The 15,602-nt window shown below is 43.9% G+C and overlaps 1 protein-coding gene across 1 annotated transcript in view; it reads left to right on the top strand.

The window, feature by feature from the left end:
• Positions 1–623: 623 nt before the first annotated feature.
• The window catches only part of drosha (drosha ribonuclease III), a 106,379-nt gene continuing 91,400 nt past the window's right edge, over positions 624–15,602 (top strand). The window contains exons 1-11 of the mRNA XM_030099589.1: positions 624–768; positions 1,812–2,658; positions 2,732–2,800; positions 4,425–4,692; positions 6,519–6,660; positions 9,019–9,179; positions 11,420–11,500; positions 12,627–12,713; positions 12,798–12,884; positions 14,707–14,778; positions 15,060–15,141. Coding sequence (XP_029955449.1) covers positions 1,814–2,658; positions 2,732–2,800; positions 4,425–4,692; positions 6,519–6,660; positions 9,019–9,179; positions 11,420–11,500; positions 12,627–12,713; positions 12,798–12,884; positions 14,707–14,778; positions 15,060–15,141 — 1,894 coding nt within the window. The 5' untranslated portion in view covers positions 624–768; positions 1,812–1,813. The remainder of the gene's footprint in view (positions 769–1,811; positions 2,659–2,731; positions 2,801–4,424; positions 4,693–6,518; positions 6,661–9,018; positions 9,180–11,419; positions 11,501–12,626; positions 12,714–12,797; positions 12,885–14,706; positions 14,779–15,059; positions 15,142–15,602) is intronic.

Here is a 15,602-nt window from a genome sequence, read left to right as displayed (position 1 = left end):
TTATTTGAACAGTCCTTTGAAAGGTTTTTTTTTAATCACAAAAGGTTATAACTTGTTTTTTCAATATTGAAATATATCCTGTGTTTTTTTTATTATTAAATGCTGTACTTATTATTATGTGTTATGTTCTTATTTTTAAATGTGTGACATGTAGTATTTTTGTTTCAATGATTTTATTTTATTAAATTTTTTTATTTTTGTACCTATTTCAATTTATTTTTTATTTGTATAATTTTTTTCCATTTTTATTTTGCTTGATGTTTACATTTCAATTTTTTTTTATTTCTTTTAATGTTTCTTTTTTGTAATTTCTTCATTTTTTATTTAATTTAGCTTTTATTTTTATCAATACATTTATTTTTATTTGTATATTTTATTTAAAATGTTATTTTTCTTCAGCAATATTGTTAAAATTTTGTTTCTTTTGTATTTTTCTTACTGCTGTGATAATGTTACGGTAACGCTACTCCAGCATTGCTACAGACGAAAACGCTTCAGCCTCGCACTGCTCTCTGATTGGTCAATTTTTCGGCTCTCTGCGTGCTGTGATTGGTCAGCCTGATAGTATCTGCGAGTTCCGATTGGTCCATCCGTGTCCCTCTCCTAAACCCTTCCGACCAGAAACAAACAAGCTGCCGCTTCACGCTTGTCGCGCCGGGCGCTTTTGGATTTTTATTCCAGTTCAGGCTGTTTTTCCGGCAGAAGTTTGACTCGAAGGATGATGACGGACTGAAACGCTGCAGTTAGAAGCTCTACTAGTTCCTAAAGGTACAGTTAAGGATTTGTTTTCATCCCCATCCTTGTTTGATGCGGCTGACATGCTAGCTGGTGGAGCTAGCTGTTAGCTGTAGATCTTCGCCACACAAACGCTCTCTTTTCTCCCATCAGAGCATCTTATACACAGTAGTTGTTTACTATCTCTATAAACTATGTCCGCTGTAGTTCCTGAGAAAGTGCACATTGATGGAGTTCGTGGATAAAGCTGCTTTTAAGCCACGAATGAAATGAATTGACGTTACAGTGTTTATCTGCTTGTTTTCATCGTCATCGTTGTTATCGCCAGCCCGTGTTTGTTTATGCATGCGGCCAAAGTGTCACTGCTTTTGTTATTTAATCTGTCTTTTAATGTTTGTCTTGAATACAAGTTTAATTTGAGGAAGAAATGATCTATTCGGTCACATATATATATATATATATATGAATACACACACACACTAAATACACTATAAAGTGGGACGTCTGTAAGAATTGTATCCCTCTTGACGGGTCAATTAAATGATGAATCGCTAAATGAATGAATTAATGAATTAATGCTCCATACTAGTCTGAAATAAACGTATTAGGTTGTAAGCAGGGTTGGGAAGTATGTTCCAGTCATAATCATGCGTAATTCAGTTAATATCTAGTGTAGGAGGAAGCATGTCTGTACACAGAATCCTTTCAATCTGTTCAGATTTTTTCATTTGATCATCATTGCAGACAGTTATCGTATCTTCTGTTGTGCTTTTTTAGTCGTCGTTCACTCTTCATGCAGTTTTGGCGTCATTGTTATGTGAAAACGCAAAACTTGAAGCATTTTGGGTTTTTGGTGCAATTCATTTGGTGGAAATGGGTAAAAATGCAACTTTTCTGAGACGTTGGTACGACACATGATCACCATGGCTGTAATAAATACATCTGCAAGTGTCATTAATGGACAATAACAAAATTGGCTTTCCTCCAGAGCAAAAGGACTCCCAGTCTTTAGTATCCCCCACCCCCCAAAAGGAAAAACTTATCTTTGTGACTTTGTTTCACTTTTCTGTCTGCAGCCATGTCTTTCCATCAGGATCGTGTGAGGGGGGGTCTGCCTCCGGGCCAGCACAATCCCCCTCAGAACTACCGCAGCAGCAGCCAGAAGCCGCCCCCTCCTCAGCCCCCCATGCCCCCGTACCACTACGACCCACAGGCCCCCCCCAGCGGCTCAGGGTACCACGGGCACGGCGGCTACCTGCCCCCACACTGCGACTTCATGCAGTACCCCCCTCCAGCCCCCTCGCAGACGCCCGGCTCCCTGACCCAGTGCCCGCTGCGCCCTCCTTTCCTCAAGCCCCCCGCCCGCCAAGGCTTCCCTGAGCCCCCTCCCAACTTCCCGCCCCCGCCTCTGCCCAGCCCCACAGGTGGCCCCGCCCCAGGGGCGCAAATGCCTGCTCAGAACGCTTACAATCCCTACATGATGCCTCCTGTGCCCCCGCCTCCGATCCCCCACCCGCCCATCCCTCCCCCCATGTCCTCCCAGTCCATGAGCTACCATCCTGCGTACTCCATGAATTACCCCCCACACCCGCCCTTCCCCCCTCCCCCCTTCAACCCCGGCTATACCCAGAGCCCCGGCCCCTTCCCTCCGGACCACGGCGTCCGCCACGGAGGGCAGTACAAGTATGAGAAGCCCCCGGACAGCAGGAGGTCTCCGGAGAGAGGCTATCGCCACGACGACCACAGGCAGAAGTGCTACGGCTACGGTTCCCACGGCGACCGGCACAAGATGGAGTTTCCAGGAGAGAGGAAGGACCGAGGGCGGAGCGTGGACAGGCGGGGTCGGCCGGAGGGGGGGCGCTACCGGTCCGAGTACGACCGAGGGAGGAGCCCCCCCAGACACCGGAGCAGAGACCGAAGCAGGTACGTCCCGCTCCCTCAGGATGAAGCAGAACCGGGAGGCTTCTTCTTCTGACACTTTTGTGTTTGTCCACAGAGAGAGACATCGACACAGAGACACTCGGAGGTCCCCGACACCTGACAAGCACAGAAAGAGACCTCGAAGGTACGTGAAGAGTCCATCCATCCATCTATCTCACTCTATGAGATCTCAGCTGATTGAGGGAAAAAGCAGCCGCGATCAAACACAGAGAGACAGAAACAGGTCACATTCGTCCGGGGTCATCATCACCTCCTCTCCACACAGAAAGGTCCAGATTCGAACATTAGGATTTCTCACTGTGAAACAAGAGTGTAAACCACTACACCCCAGCAGCCACAACAATTTATAATTTAAGTAGTTTAAAGAGAGATGTAGACTCTTTCCAGTTGGTGCAACGTTGAGCCAAAGTTTCTTTATTATTCAAATAGCTGTTATTAATAACAGATTATAGAAAAAAAGATTATTTTATGTTAATTTGTAATTATGAAATTAATGAATAAATCATAGTTATTTTATTTTAAATTTCCTAAATATATGAATAATGAAACAGAGTTATATTTAGTTGTTAATAACAGACTATAATATATTTATGGTTGTTGTTAATCATATTTTGTTTTTAATCTTAAGATTTATATTTTGAACAGTTTTTTCAAGGTTTTCTGGCTCTTCAAAGTCTTAAAAATGTAACTCCCACTGTATTGTATTAAAAAGACGAGAAAATGTCACATAGTTCATATTAAAAAGCCTAGTTGGTGAAAAATTGTTTAAGTAAATGAATTTGTTTTTATTCGTATTGTTCACGCCACTCTTATCCTACGTTATAATATAATGTGTTTAATGCAAGGAAAAGAGCTTAAATCTGGCTTTCTTCATTTACTGGATGTTTATTTATACGTGCACAGTGCATGTTATCATTATAATACATACCAACATGTGAAGAATCCTTCTATGCTCATGATTCTGAATACTTTTTGTTTTTAAATGACCTGTGTTATTTATGCACACGTTCTTTTTAACCGCAGCCAAGGTTTTGATTTTCACAAATAATGATTCTAAAACTAACTGTCACTCATCTGCTTTACCTCTAAAACTGAGATAACTGCCCTCGTTTGAAGATTCAGTGTACTTATTTTTTTTTCCATTCGTCCAGCAGAGGGCATTGTTGAGCTACATCTCGTCCAGCAGTGGGCAATAATGTCATTTTCAGTACTGGGGAGGGGTAATTTAATAATTTAATGAAAAGGAGTTATTGTCTATCTCTGATTTTAAACAATATCAAGTATTTGATCTTTTTTTATCTTGAAATAACCTCATTAATGCAGCATTTTGGGGGAATTCTGATTGGTAGCAGTTTATTCATTTGTGGAAATTGACTTAAAGGCCGCAGAGTACGGAGATAAATGCCACATGTGGTCCACGGGCCGCAGGTTTCCCATCTCTGATCAGACTCGGTCAGCAAAAAAAAGAACAGCCTCCCATTGGCATTCATCATTTGGACGATTATTCAATTGAAAAAGTTAGAATCTTTATTGGAAACTGAAAATGTGCTGAAAACATCCGAAAAACTCGACACGATTGCGAGGGACAATGAAATGAAAGAGAATAAGAAGTTAAAAGGTGGAACGTCAGTCACAAAGAGCAAGTTAATGGGATTGAAAAGAAATGAGGGGAAAAAGTGCTTTTTGTGCAGAAAAAAGAAGAGAATTGAACGACTGTCTGAGATTCGCTCTTCGACTTTGTGCGGCAGCCGATCCTCCAGCAGGGAGCGGAAACGCAGCCGCTGGGAGGACGAGAAGGACCGGCGGTCCGAGAGCTCGTCGGGGCCGAGCCGCGAGCGCAGCTACTCGTCGTCGGCCCGGAGCCGGGAGCCCGACGAGGCCGCCGACGAGCGGGAGAAGGAGCGAGAGAAGGAGCGAGGGGAGGAGGACAAGGAGGAGGAGGAGCTGCTGAAGCCCGCCTGGATCCGCTGCACGCACGCCGAGAACTTCTACTCCAACGACCCCATGGACCAAGTGGTAACGCTCCTCCTCCGTGCTTTATGCACACACACGCACGCACACACATTTTGGTACTCTAATAACTGTCCACTTGCCGTTGAAACAATGCCAATTTCCCCGTTGTGGGACAAATACAGAATTATCTCATCTTAAAATCAATAATCTTAGGAAAGAACTTTTCAAATTGAAAAGAACCAGATCAGCTAAAACAGTGAAATATTTCAGATTTTAACCTTTAAACTTGAACAAAATGTTGGGAAATGTTGACTAACTTTCGCTTCTTCTTAGTTTTAGTTAATTCCTGTTTGGCTTTTGTTTTTTATTCATGTACTATCTTAAAAAAAAAAAAAAAAAAAAGAAAGAAAGAAAAAGCAAAAATAGTCCATTATGGCTGTTAAAATGTCCTCAACAGACACAAATCAATTGTAAAAATGTGTGGATTAGTTTCTGAGCCCAAAAAAATAGAGAGGAAAAAACCCCACATACCATGTTGGACCACTAGATGTCACTGTGTGTCAACAGAACGTTACTATTGTACCAGAATTTAAAGAGAAAGTGATAAAGCGTGAAGCAGAAAGCAGAAACCACTTCCAGTTCCAAGCAAACACACTGATTTGGACATAGTTTAAAATACTTTCTTGTTCAGTTGTGCTTGGAATGAGCATTATTCTTCATTTACTTGTGAAACGAATCATTTAGTATTCCTGGAAAATGGTTCATTGTGATCCAGTGATCCAGTCTGTCCTCAGTGCAAACAGAGAAACACAAGTCAGACAGCCTGGACAAGCTTGCTACTCGCTTTTGCCACCTGATGGACGACAGAGGCGTTACATAAATCGGACACTCTGCACCTGTAAGGGTTCTGTTACTCAGTATGAGCTGGTGTGGGAGTATTTCTCCAGAGATTTACCAAAAAAAAAACCCATCTTTACAATCCAAAACAGGAAACGTGCATCCTACAATATGCCTCCATTTAAATGGACTCCTGTGAATGTTTGTCGAGACATTGAGGATGATATGCAACACGGACCTGGTGTTGGACCCGTGCTGAGCGGAGGGACTGTGGGATTACACGCTCGGCGTCTCCGAGCTGAACGCCACGTGACTTTTCCACAGAGTGAAGCACAAAAAGTAGTGGAGCTTCTTTTATTCAGCTCACAGCAGCCAGTCTATTAGCGGGGCTCTTAATGTCGGAGCGAGACCACGGGCGTCGTAACAAAGTCACAAATCGACTGAAGAGATATGAAGGCAGAATTAGGTCATTAAAAGAGACAATTATTTATTATTAGGCTATCAGCCCTCACAGAAATTGCAGCGATCCGAGTGCAAATGCAATTCTGGGACCTCCCCCCCCCTCTGTCTCTGAGCGGCTGACGCTAACACCCTGCCTGTCACCGCTGTGAAAAGACTCGGAGGAGCTAAATCGGCCCCGTCTCAACCTTTACAATCGCTTCAGTTTTACTGAGGGACGGGTCAGCCGTCTGGCAGAGGGTGCAGGAAGAAAGACGATGGGGAAAGGTCGGGACGGTGCTGTCGGGGAGATCCAAAGACGTCCGGATCGGCGCGTGAAGGGGGCTCGGCGGGGATTTGGAAAGGTTTCCACCGGGTGTCTCATCAGTGAGGTTCTCAAGTGAAAATGGAAAACTTCTGTTGTGTTTTGGAAGCGCTTTTGCATGACAGTACCCTGAGCCACTGGTCATTTGTCCGTAAGATGCACGTGTGTGTCGCTAGGTTCAAAAAGCAAACAGCACCCACTAGTGGCCTGTCGTGCGAACCGCATCATTTTCAGAACGTTTGAATTTCTACTCCACGTTCACGCTGTTCTCCACCGCTGTGTGTTTCAGGGGGACTCCACAGTCGTGGGGACCAGTAAACTGAGAGACCTGTACGAGCGCTTCGAAGAAGAGCTGGGGAAACGGCAGGAGCGAGCCAAGGAGGCCCGGCCCAAATGGGAACCCCCCAAGACCAAACTGGACGAGGATCCAGGTGATTAAACCGTGCAACGAGTCGGAAACCTTTCGATAGGTTAAACGTGAACACACAGTGTTTTCATATTGGAGAGCATGAGCTTGATTTTGTATTTTATCATTTATCACACGTTGTTGAATATTTCTGCAATAATAAAAAGAGGAAGTAGTAAAGAACTGGATCCAACACCAAAGGTCGGAGAAAGTTCATCTTGAAGATATTATGTAGAAGAGTGATACGTTTGCAAGTGACAAAAAACAAAAGATGAGAAGAGAATATATTGAGAACAAAGAAGTAAAAAAGCCTGTGATGGAAGCAATAAAGAGGAGCATGATGACAAAGAAAAACAAGAATATGACGACTAACAATAAGGCAAAAGCAATAATGAAGACTGAACAGCGGTGAATAAGAAGCAGATGAAGACGGAGAAGGAAGGAGCTCTGACAGAGATGACGACTGTGATGTCCTTCATGGAGAGGAAGAAGGAAAAGAAATGAAGACGATGACAAGAAGATGGTTTCATAAACAAAGAAAAGGATTCTGACAAAGAAGAGGAGTGACAAGAACCATGATGAAAATGGCTCCAAATAGAAGGTGGAGACGACGATAAACAGAAAGATCAAGACAGATGAGGAAAAAAAGAACATGACAAGAAGATGAAGAAGAGAACAGATGGCTGAGTACAAAAAGAAAACATAATGAGAAGATTAAGACGAACACAAACATGATGAAGGTAAAGAGGAAGACGGTAAAAGCCAAAAAATGAAGACAAGTCAAACTTTCAAAAAAATAATGGAGAAAAGAATAAGTTGATGAAGAAGAATTAAGAAGCATGGAATGACCGATGCTCTTCGCCCAGACGAGGTAACGTCCAGGAGTTATTTCTATCGCAACCATTCCATTAACACAGTCTCCCTTCGTTGACGTTATCTTCTTTGTTCCTTTAGCCGGTCGTACATGAGCTATGCTACACAACACCGCCCCCCTCAGGCCACCAGTGGTATTACTTCTCACTGAGTGTGGCTGAGCTGCCCGAAAACGTGCCAAATTAGGAAAGTAATAAACACACATGACGGAAGGAAAGTCCCGTTAAATATGTTTGGGCCTCAAGAAGACAAAGTCAACGATGGTGAAGAAAAAGTAGAAAATGATCGATACGATGAAGCAACAAACTGCAATATTTACACTGATGGGAAGATAAAGCACAAGGTATTAAAAAGTATATCCTGAGTTTGCTTTGAAAAACGGTCAATACTCAGTACGTCCCTTTACTCTGACACATGTAACTGTGGTGATGAAGAGCTCCGACTAATTAAAAGGCCACAACAATTTACCCATCAGGACCAGGAGGAGGAGAGCCAATCAGATAAAGAACCAACACTGAGCCAGTTCAAAGCTTTATGAACCAGTGAAGGGGATATTTAAATCAATCACTTGAATCCTTGATTGAAACGCGAGTCTTTCCAGGTCAGAAGCCGTCGCCGTTTCGAGCACGTCGCTCATTCCGGACAAACGCAAACAGCACAAAGCAATCAACAGCGCATTCATCTGTTGATAAGCCTCTGTTATTGACATGCATGAAAACTCGGTGTCTTCTCAGCGGTGCAGCGGAGCGAGGAAGAGATTAAGTAAAATGCTTACGATCTTATCTGCGGGCCTGTCTGCTGGATCGCGTGTTTCCGCGCTGCAATAATATAAATCTCACTCAGGGAGATCTAATTTGCTAAATATGGGACTCTGGGCACTGAACTCACAATCCAGTACTCCAGTTAAAGAAAAGTGCTGATAAGAACTGAAGGCTTTCCTTAGCCAAGAGCCACAAACCGTTCAGCTGAGTTGGTAATTATCATCTCCAGTTTGGTGTGAGGTTACTTCTCGGTGAGGGGAAAAAAAAAAAAAAAGTGAGAGTGAAAGAAAATACGAGTGCCAGATGTCAACATTGGCTCTTATAATCTCTTTAAAGCTGAGCTTGGCATGAAACGGAGGAATCCCAATGAAAAGGCGGATGTTTAAACAATGAATTTCAGCAGCGGTACGTCAGACTAAACTGTTTGTTTGCCTCAAGAAACATTTAAGTAAATGCAAATTATGTAACGGATCTGAAAGTTTGCTGCATCATCAGCACAGCCGGGCGATTATTCCTCTGGCGCAGCCCGAGCGCACGGTCTGAAAGCGTCTTGACAGACCGCCTTAGCGAGACTTTGTGTTGGGTATTACTTTGCGAGGGCTCAGCTGAGCAGAGATCGAGGGGTTGGGGGGGGCTGAAATGCTCGACCAGCTCTCCGACTGAGGGTTTTATTTATTTATTTTTCCCTCAGTCGTCAGCTCCATCGTAAGGTCCGTGATTAAAGGCCCCGCTTGCCCCTCTGGTTTCAGGCGACAGCAGCAGTGACTCAGAGTGCGAGTCGGAGGGAGAGGGGAGCACCTGCTCCAGCAGCTCCGACTCCGAGGTTTTCGACGTCATCGCCGAGATCAAGAGGAAGAAGGCTCACCCCGACCGGCTGCACGAGGAGCTGTGGTACAACGACCCCGGGCAGGTTGGTGACCTTCGGGCCCGTTGGTCTAATGGCGTCTCTCCTGGGATCGTCATCCAGTGATGTAGTTCTCTTGCTAAGCGCCAGTTTAGTTAGCAACAGTTTTGAGTGAAAACCCTCGACTGAAATTCTTCTGGATATTTTGATTTGAATGCATTTAAAGTGAGGTTTCCAGTAGATGTGACGGTCACTTCACAGTCACACTTAGATACTCAATTTCTTTAACTTTTCTACATCGCCTTACCATTACGAAACATTTTAAATGTGTTCAATTCTGAGGCCAGTTCGTCTGTGAACTGTTCAATGTTCAATGTTCTCCCCTGTACAGAAAATATTTTTGAGATTTTACATATCTCAGTCTATAGAATAAAGAGTCGTGGTCCCAGTACTGTCCCCTGGGGGACACCACAAACATTCTCCAAGCATGAACACCGAGAATCTTCCATTTTCACAAACTGTTGTCTGTTGCTGAAATAATTTCTCATCCAATATAAAACTGCCCCCCCCCCCCCCGACAGTGTTGTTAATGTTGATAGAACATTTTTCTCTGCGTGTGAAGAAACAAACCCTGGAGAACTGGTTCAGATTTTTCTTCCATGTGACCTGAGTGAAATAATTCCAGAGACGGCCGCTTGTGGACGATCCAACAGTCTCAGAAATGAATCATATAGAAACAGGAAAATGCCCTACATGTGAAAGGAAACCAGACAGACCACTTCTGTCTGTGCCAGCCTACTTAAAACAGTGCTACAATTAAGTCTAGCACATTTACCTGATAACCCAAATAAACGCCGTACTTCAATTAAAAGAAATTGGCACCTCTTTAAGACCGTCTATAATCTCATGTAATAATAGTACCTTGATTTACTCGGCACACTCCCACATTCAAACCTTTTTTTTTTTTTTCTCCCCCCATTGAGTGTGTAATTAGCATTTTTAAATTGTGGCATTTTATTCATTTGTTTTGATTAATGACAAAAATGCACTTATGGTGGGAAATTAAGTTACTTTGTGCAACAGAGCAAATTTAAATCAATAGTGGGATTGAAACATTTTGTGTTTGTGATTAAAGAGGGAAACAATTGTTCTCCTGCAGTCCTACCTCTGAGAGGTAGATAAGGAACCACGAGGCTGAATTTTAGCTCAAAACCTACACAGATGAAGATGAATGTTGCACAGAGGTATCGCAAAGCTTCCTCTGGTTCCACGGAGAGAAAAAGGAGCTGCCGAGAAGTGCTGAGTCCGCCGTCTTCTCTTTTTTAAAGTGACGGAGCAGGACTCATCAGATCAGATGGAGTTCAGCAGCCCGTTCGGCTAATAGCTCCTTTAATTAGCCCGACGGCGGGCTGGCTGCAGATGTAGACTTCAGAGAATGTGTTAGTGTGTTTGTGTGTGTGTGTTCAGGAGCAGAATCCCACCCTGGGAGAATCTCCCAACACGGTCAGCAGGAGCCAAAGAACAGATAGCATCCACAACTGACATAAAGACGAGCTCTGGGCTTATCCCGGCAATTTATGACAATTTTAGTGCAAACATTTACGAGGCCGGCCGAGCCGATTGTTCAGCGGCAAGGCCCTGCGTCCCATCAGCTGTCACACCGCTAATAACAATTTAAGCATGACTTAATATAGAATAGTGTCCGCAGTGGTAATAATCTGTCACGTTAATTAAAGCAGCTGTGATTTACCCCGGTGTGAGATAGCAATGAATTCTCCCGGCCCGATCACACGGTAACAGCCTCCAGAGCGGCGTGGCTCCCGGCCCGGCCCGTGTTCTCCTGGGAGTTGGTGGTTTTTTTTTTTTTAATACAGCAATCAAACTTCATTGTCTGTCCATACGAATGTCTGTGCACTCGCCACTGCTTATACTATGTTGTTCTCTGTGTGTGATCCTAGTTTAGCTGATCTCAGTTTAGTTAATCTCAGTATTTTATGTCATTTTAGCTCTTCTAAGCATAAAGTTACTGATTATCGGAAGTCTTATTTTACTTAAATCTTCCTATTTATGCCTTCAAAAGCATTTCATCAGTAGAGTTCAGGAAAAGCACCTTGACTGTGAAATCAGAGGACAGATCTTTCGCAGGGGCGATAATAAATACATACCGGCCAGACTGTAGCACAAAGGACGCGTTACAGCTGGAAACTTGCAGAAAGAAAGGTCAGTTTGGAGATATGTGACGCGGGAGCGGCGTCTGTGCGTGGACGCCGCTCCCGTCTTGATTCCCGCATTTTCTCTCTGTCCAGATGAATGATGGTCCCCTGTGTAAGTGCAGTGCCAAGGCCAGACGTACAGGGATCCGCCACAGCATCTACCCAGGGGAGGAGGTACGACACGCCGTGAATAAATCACCCTTTTCATAACCTTGACGCTGTGCCACTCCACAGCGGAGGATGGGGGGAGGGAGGGGGAGGGCGTCGTCCCGGCCAGCGGGAATGCATTCTCCACACAGGAACCTGTTTTTTTTTTATTACATTTAAAGGCACAACAAGTCGGATTGTATCAACTTAAAGAAGCGATTGATGACATTACACCTGTAGGGATGTGACACAGAGCTCCATGTCTCCCTGTGACTCATCGATTACTCTCCCACATCTCACCTCTTTTTTTTTTTTTTTTTTTATGACTCACTTTCTCTGTTATGGAGCAATAACTCCCACCTGGTTTCATCAAGCGCGTTACTTTGAATGAGGATCAATGGGAGCCGGGGATCGCTTCGTAATTGCACATAATCGTCGGGACGTTTCTCGCGCCTTCCTTCACCCCGACTGTTCGTCTGAGGTCCGTTCGCCCCGCCGAGGAACAACAAATGCGCCTCGCGCCCCTCGCCCGTCCATTAGTCCGCTAATTGCCCGTTTCTCCTCCGCTGACCTGGAATCTGTTTTCATAAGTTTGCATTGTATGTTTGCGAGCGAACGTCGCAGTCATTAAAGACCGTCGGTTCAGTTTTTGCTAATCAGCCGTGGCGGGAGTTCAATAGCCGCTGTACTTAAAGAAAAGTCCGTAGGGAATCTGTAGAGCGGAAACAAAGTGATTTCCAATTAAAGCCAACAACTAGTGATTGGTAACAATCCTGTACGGATACAGTGAGGGAAAAGCTCACAGTTTAGATGGTTTTTAACACTCCAGTCACAAAAGGGAGAGATGCCTGCTTTTTACACCATTTTGAACTGAGTATTTTTAGTCACTTATTCATACAAGCAGTAATTGTTCAGTGGCTAGCAATGGGATTAGCGGTGACTCAATAAACTAAACGAAAACTTCTTTTAGTGAATCTTAAGTTTCCATATGAAACAGAATGTATTAAAACTTGTCGCCCATTATCTCGACATCACAACCAGCCTAATCCTGAAGTTATAACTACGACTGAAACTTAGCAGTTTGCTCTGATACACTATCAGATTTCTTTGTGTGTTTTGTGCGTCTCCTGCTGAGTTTGCGCCTGTTTTCCAGCCGGTGAAACAGTGCCGTCCCATGAACAACAACGCAGGGAAGCTCTTCCACTACAGGATCACTGTCTCGCCGCCGACAAACTTCCTGGTAGGAATCCGTGAGTCATCAAACTGTGAGCAGAAGAATTTAACCCAAACCGATCTGTTTGACGGTCCTTTGTTTCTGTTCCAGACCGACAGACCGACGGTGATCGAGTACGACGATCATGAATACCTGTTTGAAGGCTTCTCCCTCTTCTCCCACACGCCGCTCACTAACGTAAGCCTCGTCTCGTCCCGTCAGTCGCGGATCACCGTGTCGCCGCCGCCTCCTTTCCCTCACTGCTGCTCCAGTTGTCTGTTTACTCGCTCTGCGCTTGTAGTGTCTCCGGCGCCGCGTCACGTTGAGCTGCTTCATCTGCTGTCGCGTTGATCCTCGCGGAGGTCAAACAGGAGGATCTTTGATGTTTTCCGCCAACATTTTAATCTCCAAGTAGCTGTTTCCGTGCTTGACTGCACGTGTCTTTAGACGCAAAGTGGGTTTCGTACTGTACGAGTCTTCAATGAACCCCAGAACAGAAAGTGGGGTTGTGCGAATTTAATCAACCTCACTGTAAATTCATCCAACTTTCTATTGTCCTGCACGCCAACCCGCTTACCCATCATTCAACCACCATCTTTCGACCTTGTCCCAGACTTCTCCTCGCTTCAATTTTGAATTCCAGTTTGAAAACAAAAAGACAGAAAGAAAGAACGGCCCCTCATTCTCTGCAGCTGTTTGAACCGCAACCGAGGAGCAAGTTTAAAGAGAGCAAGGACTCGACGGGGGATCGCCGAACCCCGTTTCTAGAAAAATCTCTTCAAAGTGTGATTATTTCTCAGTCCTTGTACGCGGGTGCGTGCGTATTTCCCCACCCACATGTTTGAATAATAGAGCACTCGGTCAATATCCGTCGAGCTTGAAAAGAGCCCCGAGGATTAGCCACGATTTGAACTGGATAATTTCAGCGGGCCTTGTTAAAAGCCGGGGGTAAACGCTCGGTGGCGGCACGCGGAAGGGGGATTAGGAAGCTGGGAGCGCGCTCACATTAGCCCCCCGCTAGTTAGCCGCTGAGATGGGCAGGAATGAGCGAGGCTCCCAGGTTAATCTCCGAAAACGGACCCCCGCGCTCCCTCAACAAAGAGCGTGTAACTGGCAGATTAAACACAGAGGAGCCGGCTTATCTGTTTACAAAGATTTCACCAGATTCATTTTCAAGTGTTAGGTGTGTGTGTGTGTTTCAAGACATCATGTCAGATCGTTTCTTTGGTTTTTAAAGCACGCTGCAGAACAGTGCAGCGGTTCGCGCTCTCCTTAAACTCCAGCTGGAGTTGGATGAAAACGGAGGGAAGATGGATCGATGGAATGTTCCAAAGAATGTTTGAGACACGGAAACCTGAAATATAGTTCTGCTCCTGCAGGTCCACCTGAAAGAAGAAAAATGTTCCTTCTGCACTTTTAAAATACACAATTCTCAATTTGGATTTGGATATTTGCAGTTGTTATGAAAATAAGAAGATTATAAGTTTTCTAGTATTTTGAGATATTTGAGGTATTTTGAGGAAAAACGGTATCTCATGTTTATTTTATTTTTTAGGTGCATCTTTATTTTTAAACATTTTTTTCATTTACTATTTTATTGATCATACGTAACTTATTAAATTTTGCAATTCATTTGTTTGATAAATGTTTGTCATTTTGTGAATTTTTTGATTTGTGTTTTTGGTTAAATTTTATCTTTATATTTCATATTTAAAGTTAAATTTTTGTGAATCGCAAAATTGCAATATATTGCCTTTAAAACACTTTTTAATGTTTTTTGTAATCCTTTTTCTCTTTCATTTACAGGTTTTTTGGCATTTTCATGTCAGGATGGCCTCTCTACGGCATTTCAACTTGTTCTAACCTGCATGAAAAGTGTTTTTGTGCCTCGTCCGCAGCACAGAAGGGGATATTTTAGGAGGATTTTCAGCGCTTTTACAGAGTTTTCCTTGAAAAGCTGTAACCTCTGCCTAATGAGTGGGCCCTGTCCTTTCTTCTCCCCGTCCTCTCCTCATCACAGATCCCATTGTGCCGTGTGATCCGCTTCAACATAGATTACACCATTCACTTCATAGAGGAGATGACACCGGAGGTCAGTGAAAGCCGGCTTTATCCGGCAGCTCCCTCTCACCTCGTTTTGTTTTTATCTCCCGACGCCGGAGCGCACCTCCGTTAATCCTTTCAGAAGAGGGAGAAGCCGTTCCTTTTGACCTGCTGGAGTCGATCGTATCAATACGGAGGCTTAGGTGATACAGTTACAGAGCTGGATTTACTTATCCGTCGCATCTACAGTACATTAAGGCGCTCTCTGGGAGAGTTACTGTCCAGAACGCCTCCTACTGTAAATTTTTGAGCGGTTGTTTCTCTCTCCAGAACTACTGCGTCCAGGGCCTGGAGCTCTTCGGCTCCTATCTGTTCCAGGACATTCTGGAGCTGTACGACTGGAACCTGACAGGTAGATTTTTAGCTTTTTTGAGAGCTTTACCTTGATACGGTTCAGTGTTTTGGAAAAGTTTCACGTTTACATGGCGACATTTTGAAAAGGATGTCCTAGAACCTCACATTACTGCTCCGATTGATAATGATCCGTTTTCCCAATACCTTTCACGTCTGTGGAAAGTTTACTGCCCATAAGTTTTCCTTTTCTCGTGTAAATTTATTAAGACATCTTGTCATTTTCATTTTTATCACAGAACGTTGTTGCATTTTTAATAAGCAGTGTAAAAGCACAAGGTCAGAATCCAGTGTACAGGACATCTGTTGGACTAATAATGAGCACAGAAGCAGGCCTGCCCCAATATCATATTAATGTGAATGCAGCCCCACAGTCATCACATATATAGAATATTTTAAATATTAAACATCTAATTTCATTAAAAAATGTGTATTCATTTTTCTTCCCTCCTCTCCTCAGCT

The sequence above is a fragment of the Salarias fasciatus genome, chromosome 9 (assembly GCF_902148845.1).
Source record: "Salarias fasciatus chromosome 9, fSalaFa1.1, whole genome shotgun sequence".
NCBI classification, from domain to species: Eukaryota; Metazoa; Chordata; class Actinopteri; order Blenniiformes; family Blenniidae; genus Salarias; species Salarias fasciatus.
This window is presented reverse-complemented; position numbering and strand designations above follow the sequence as displayed.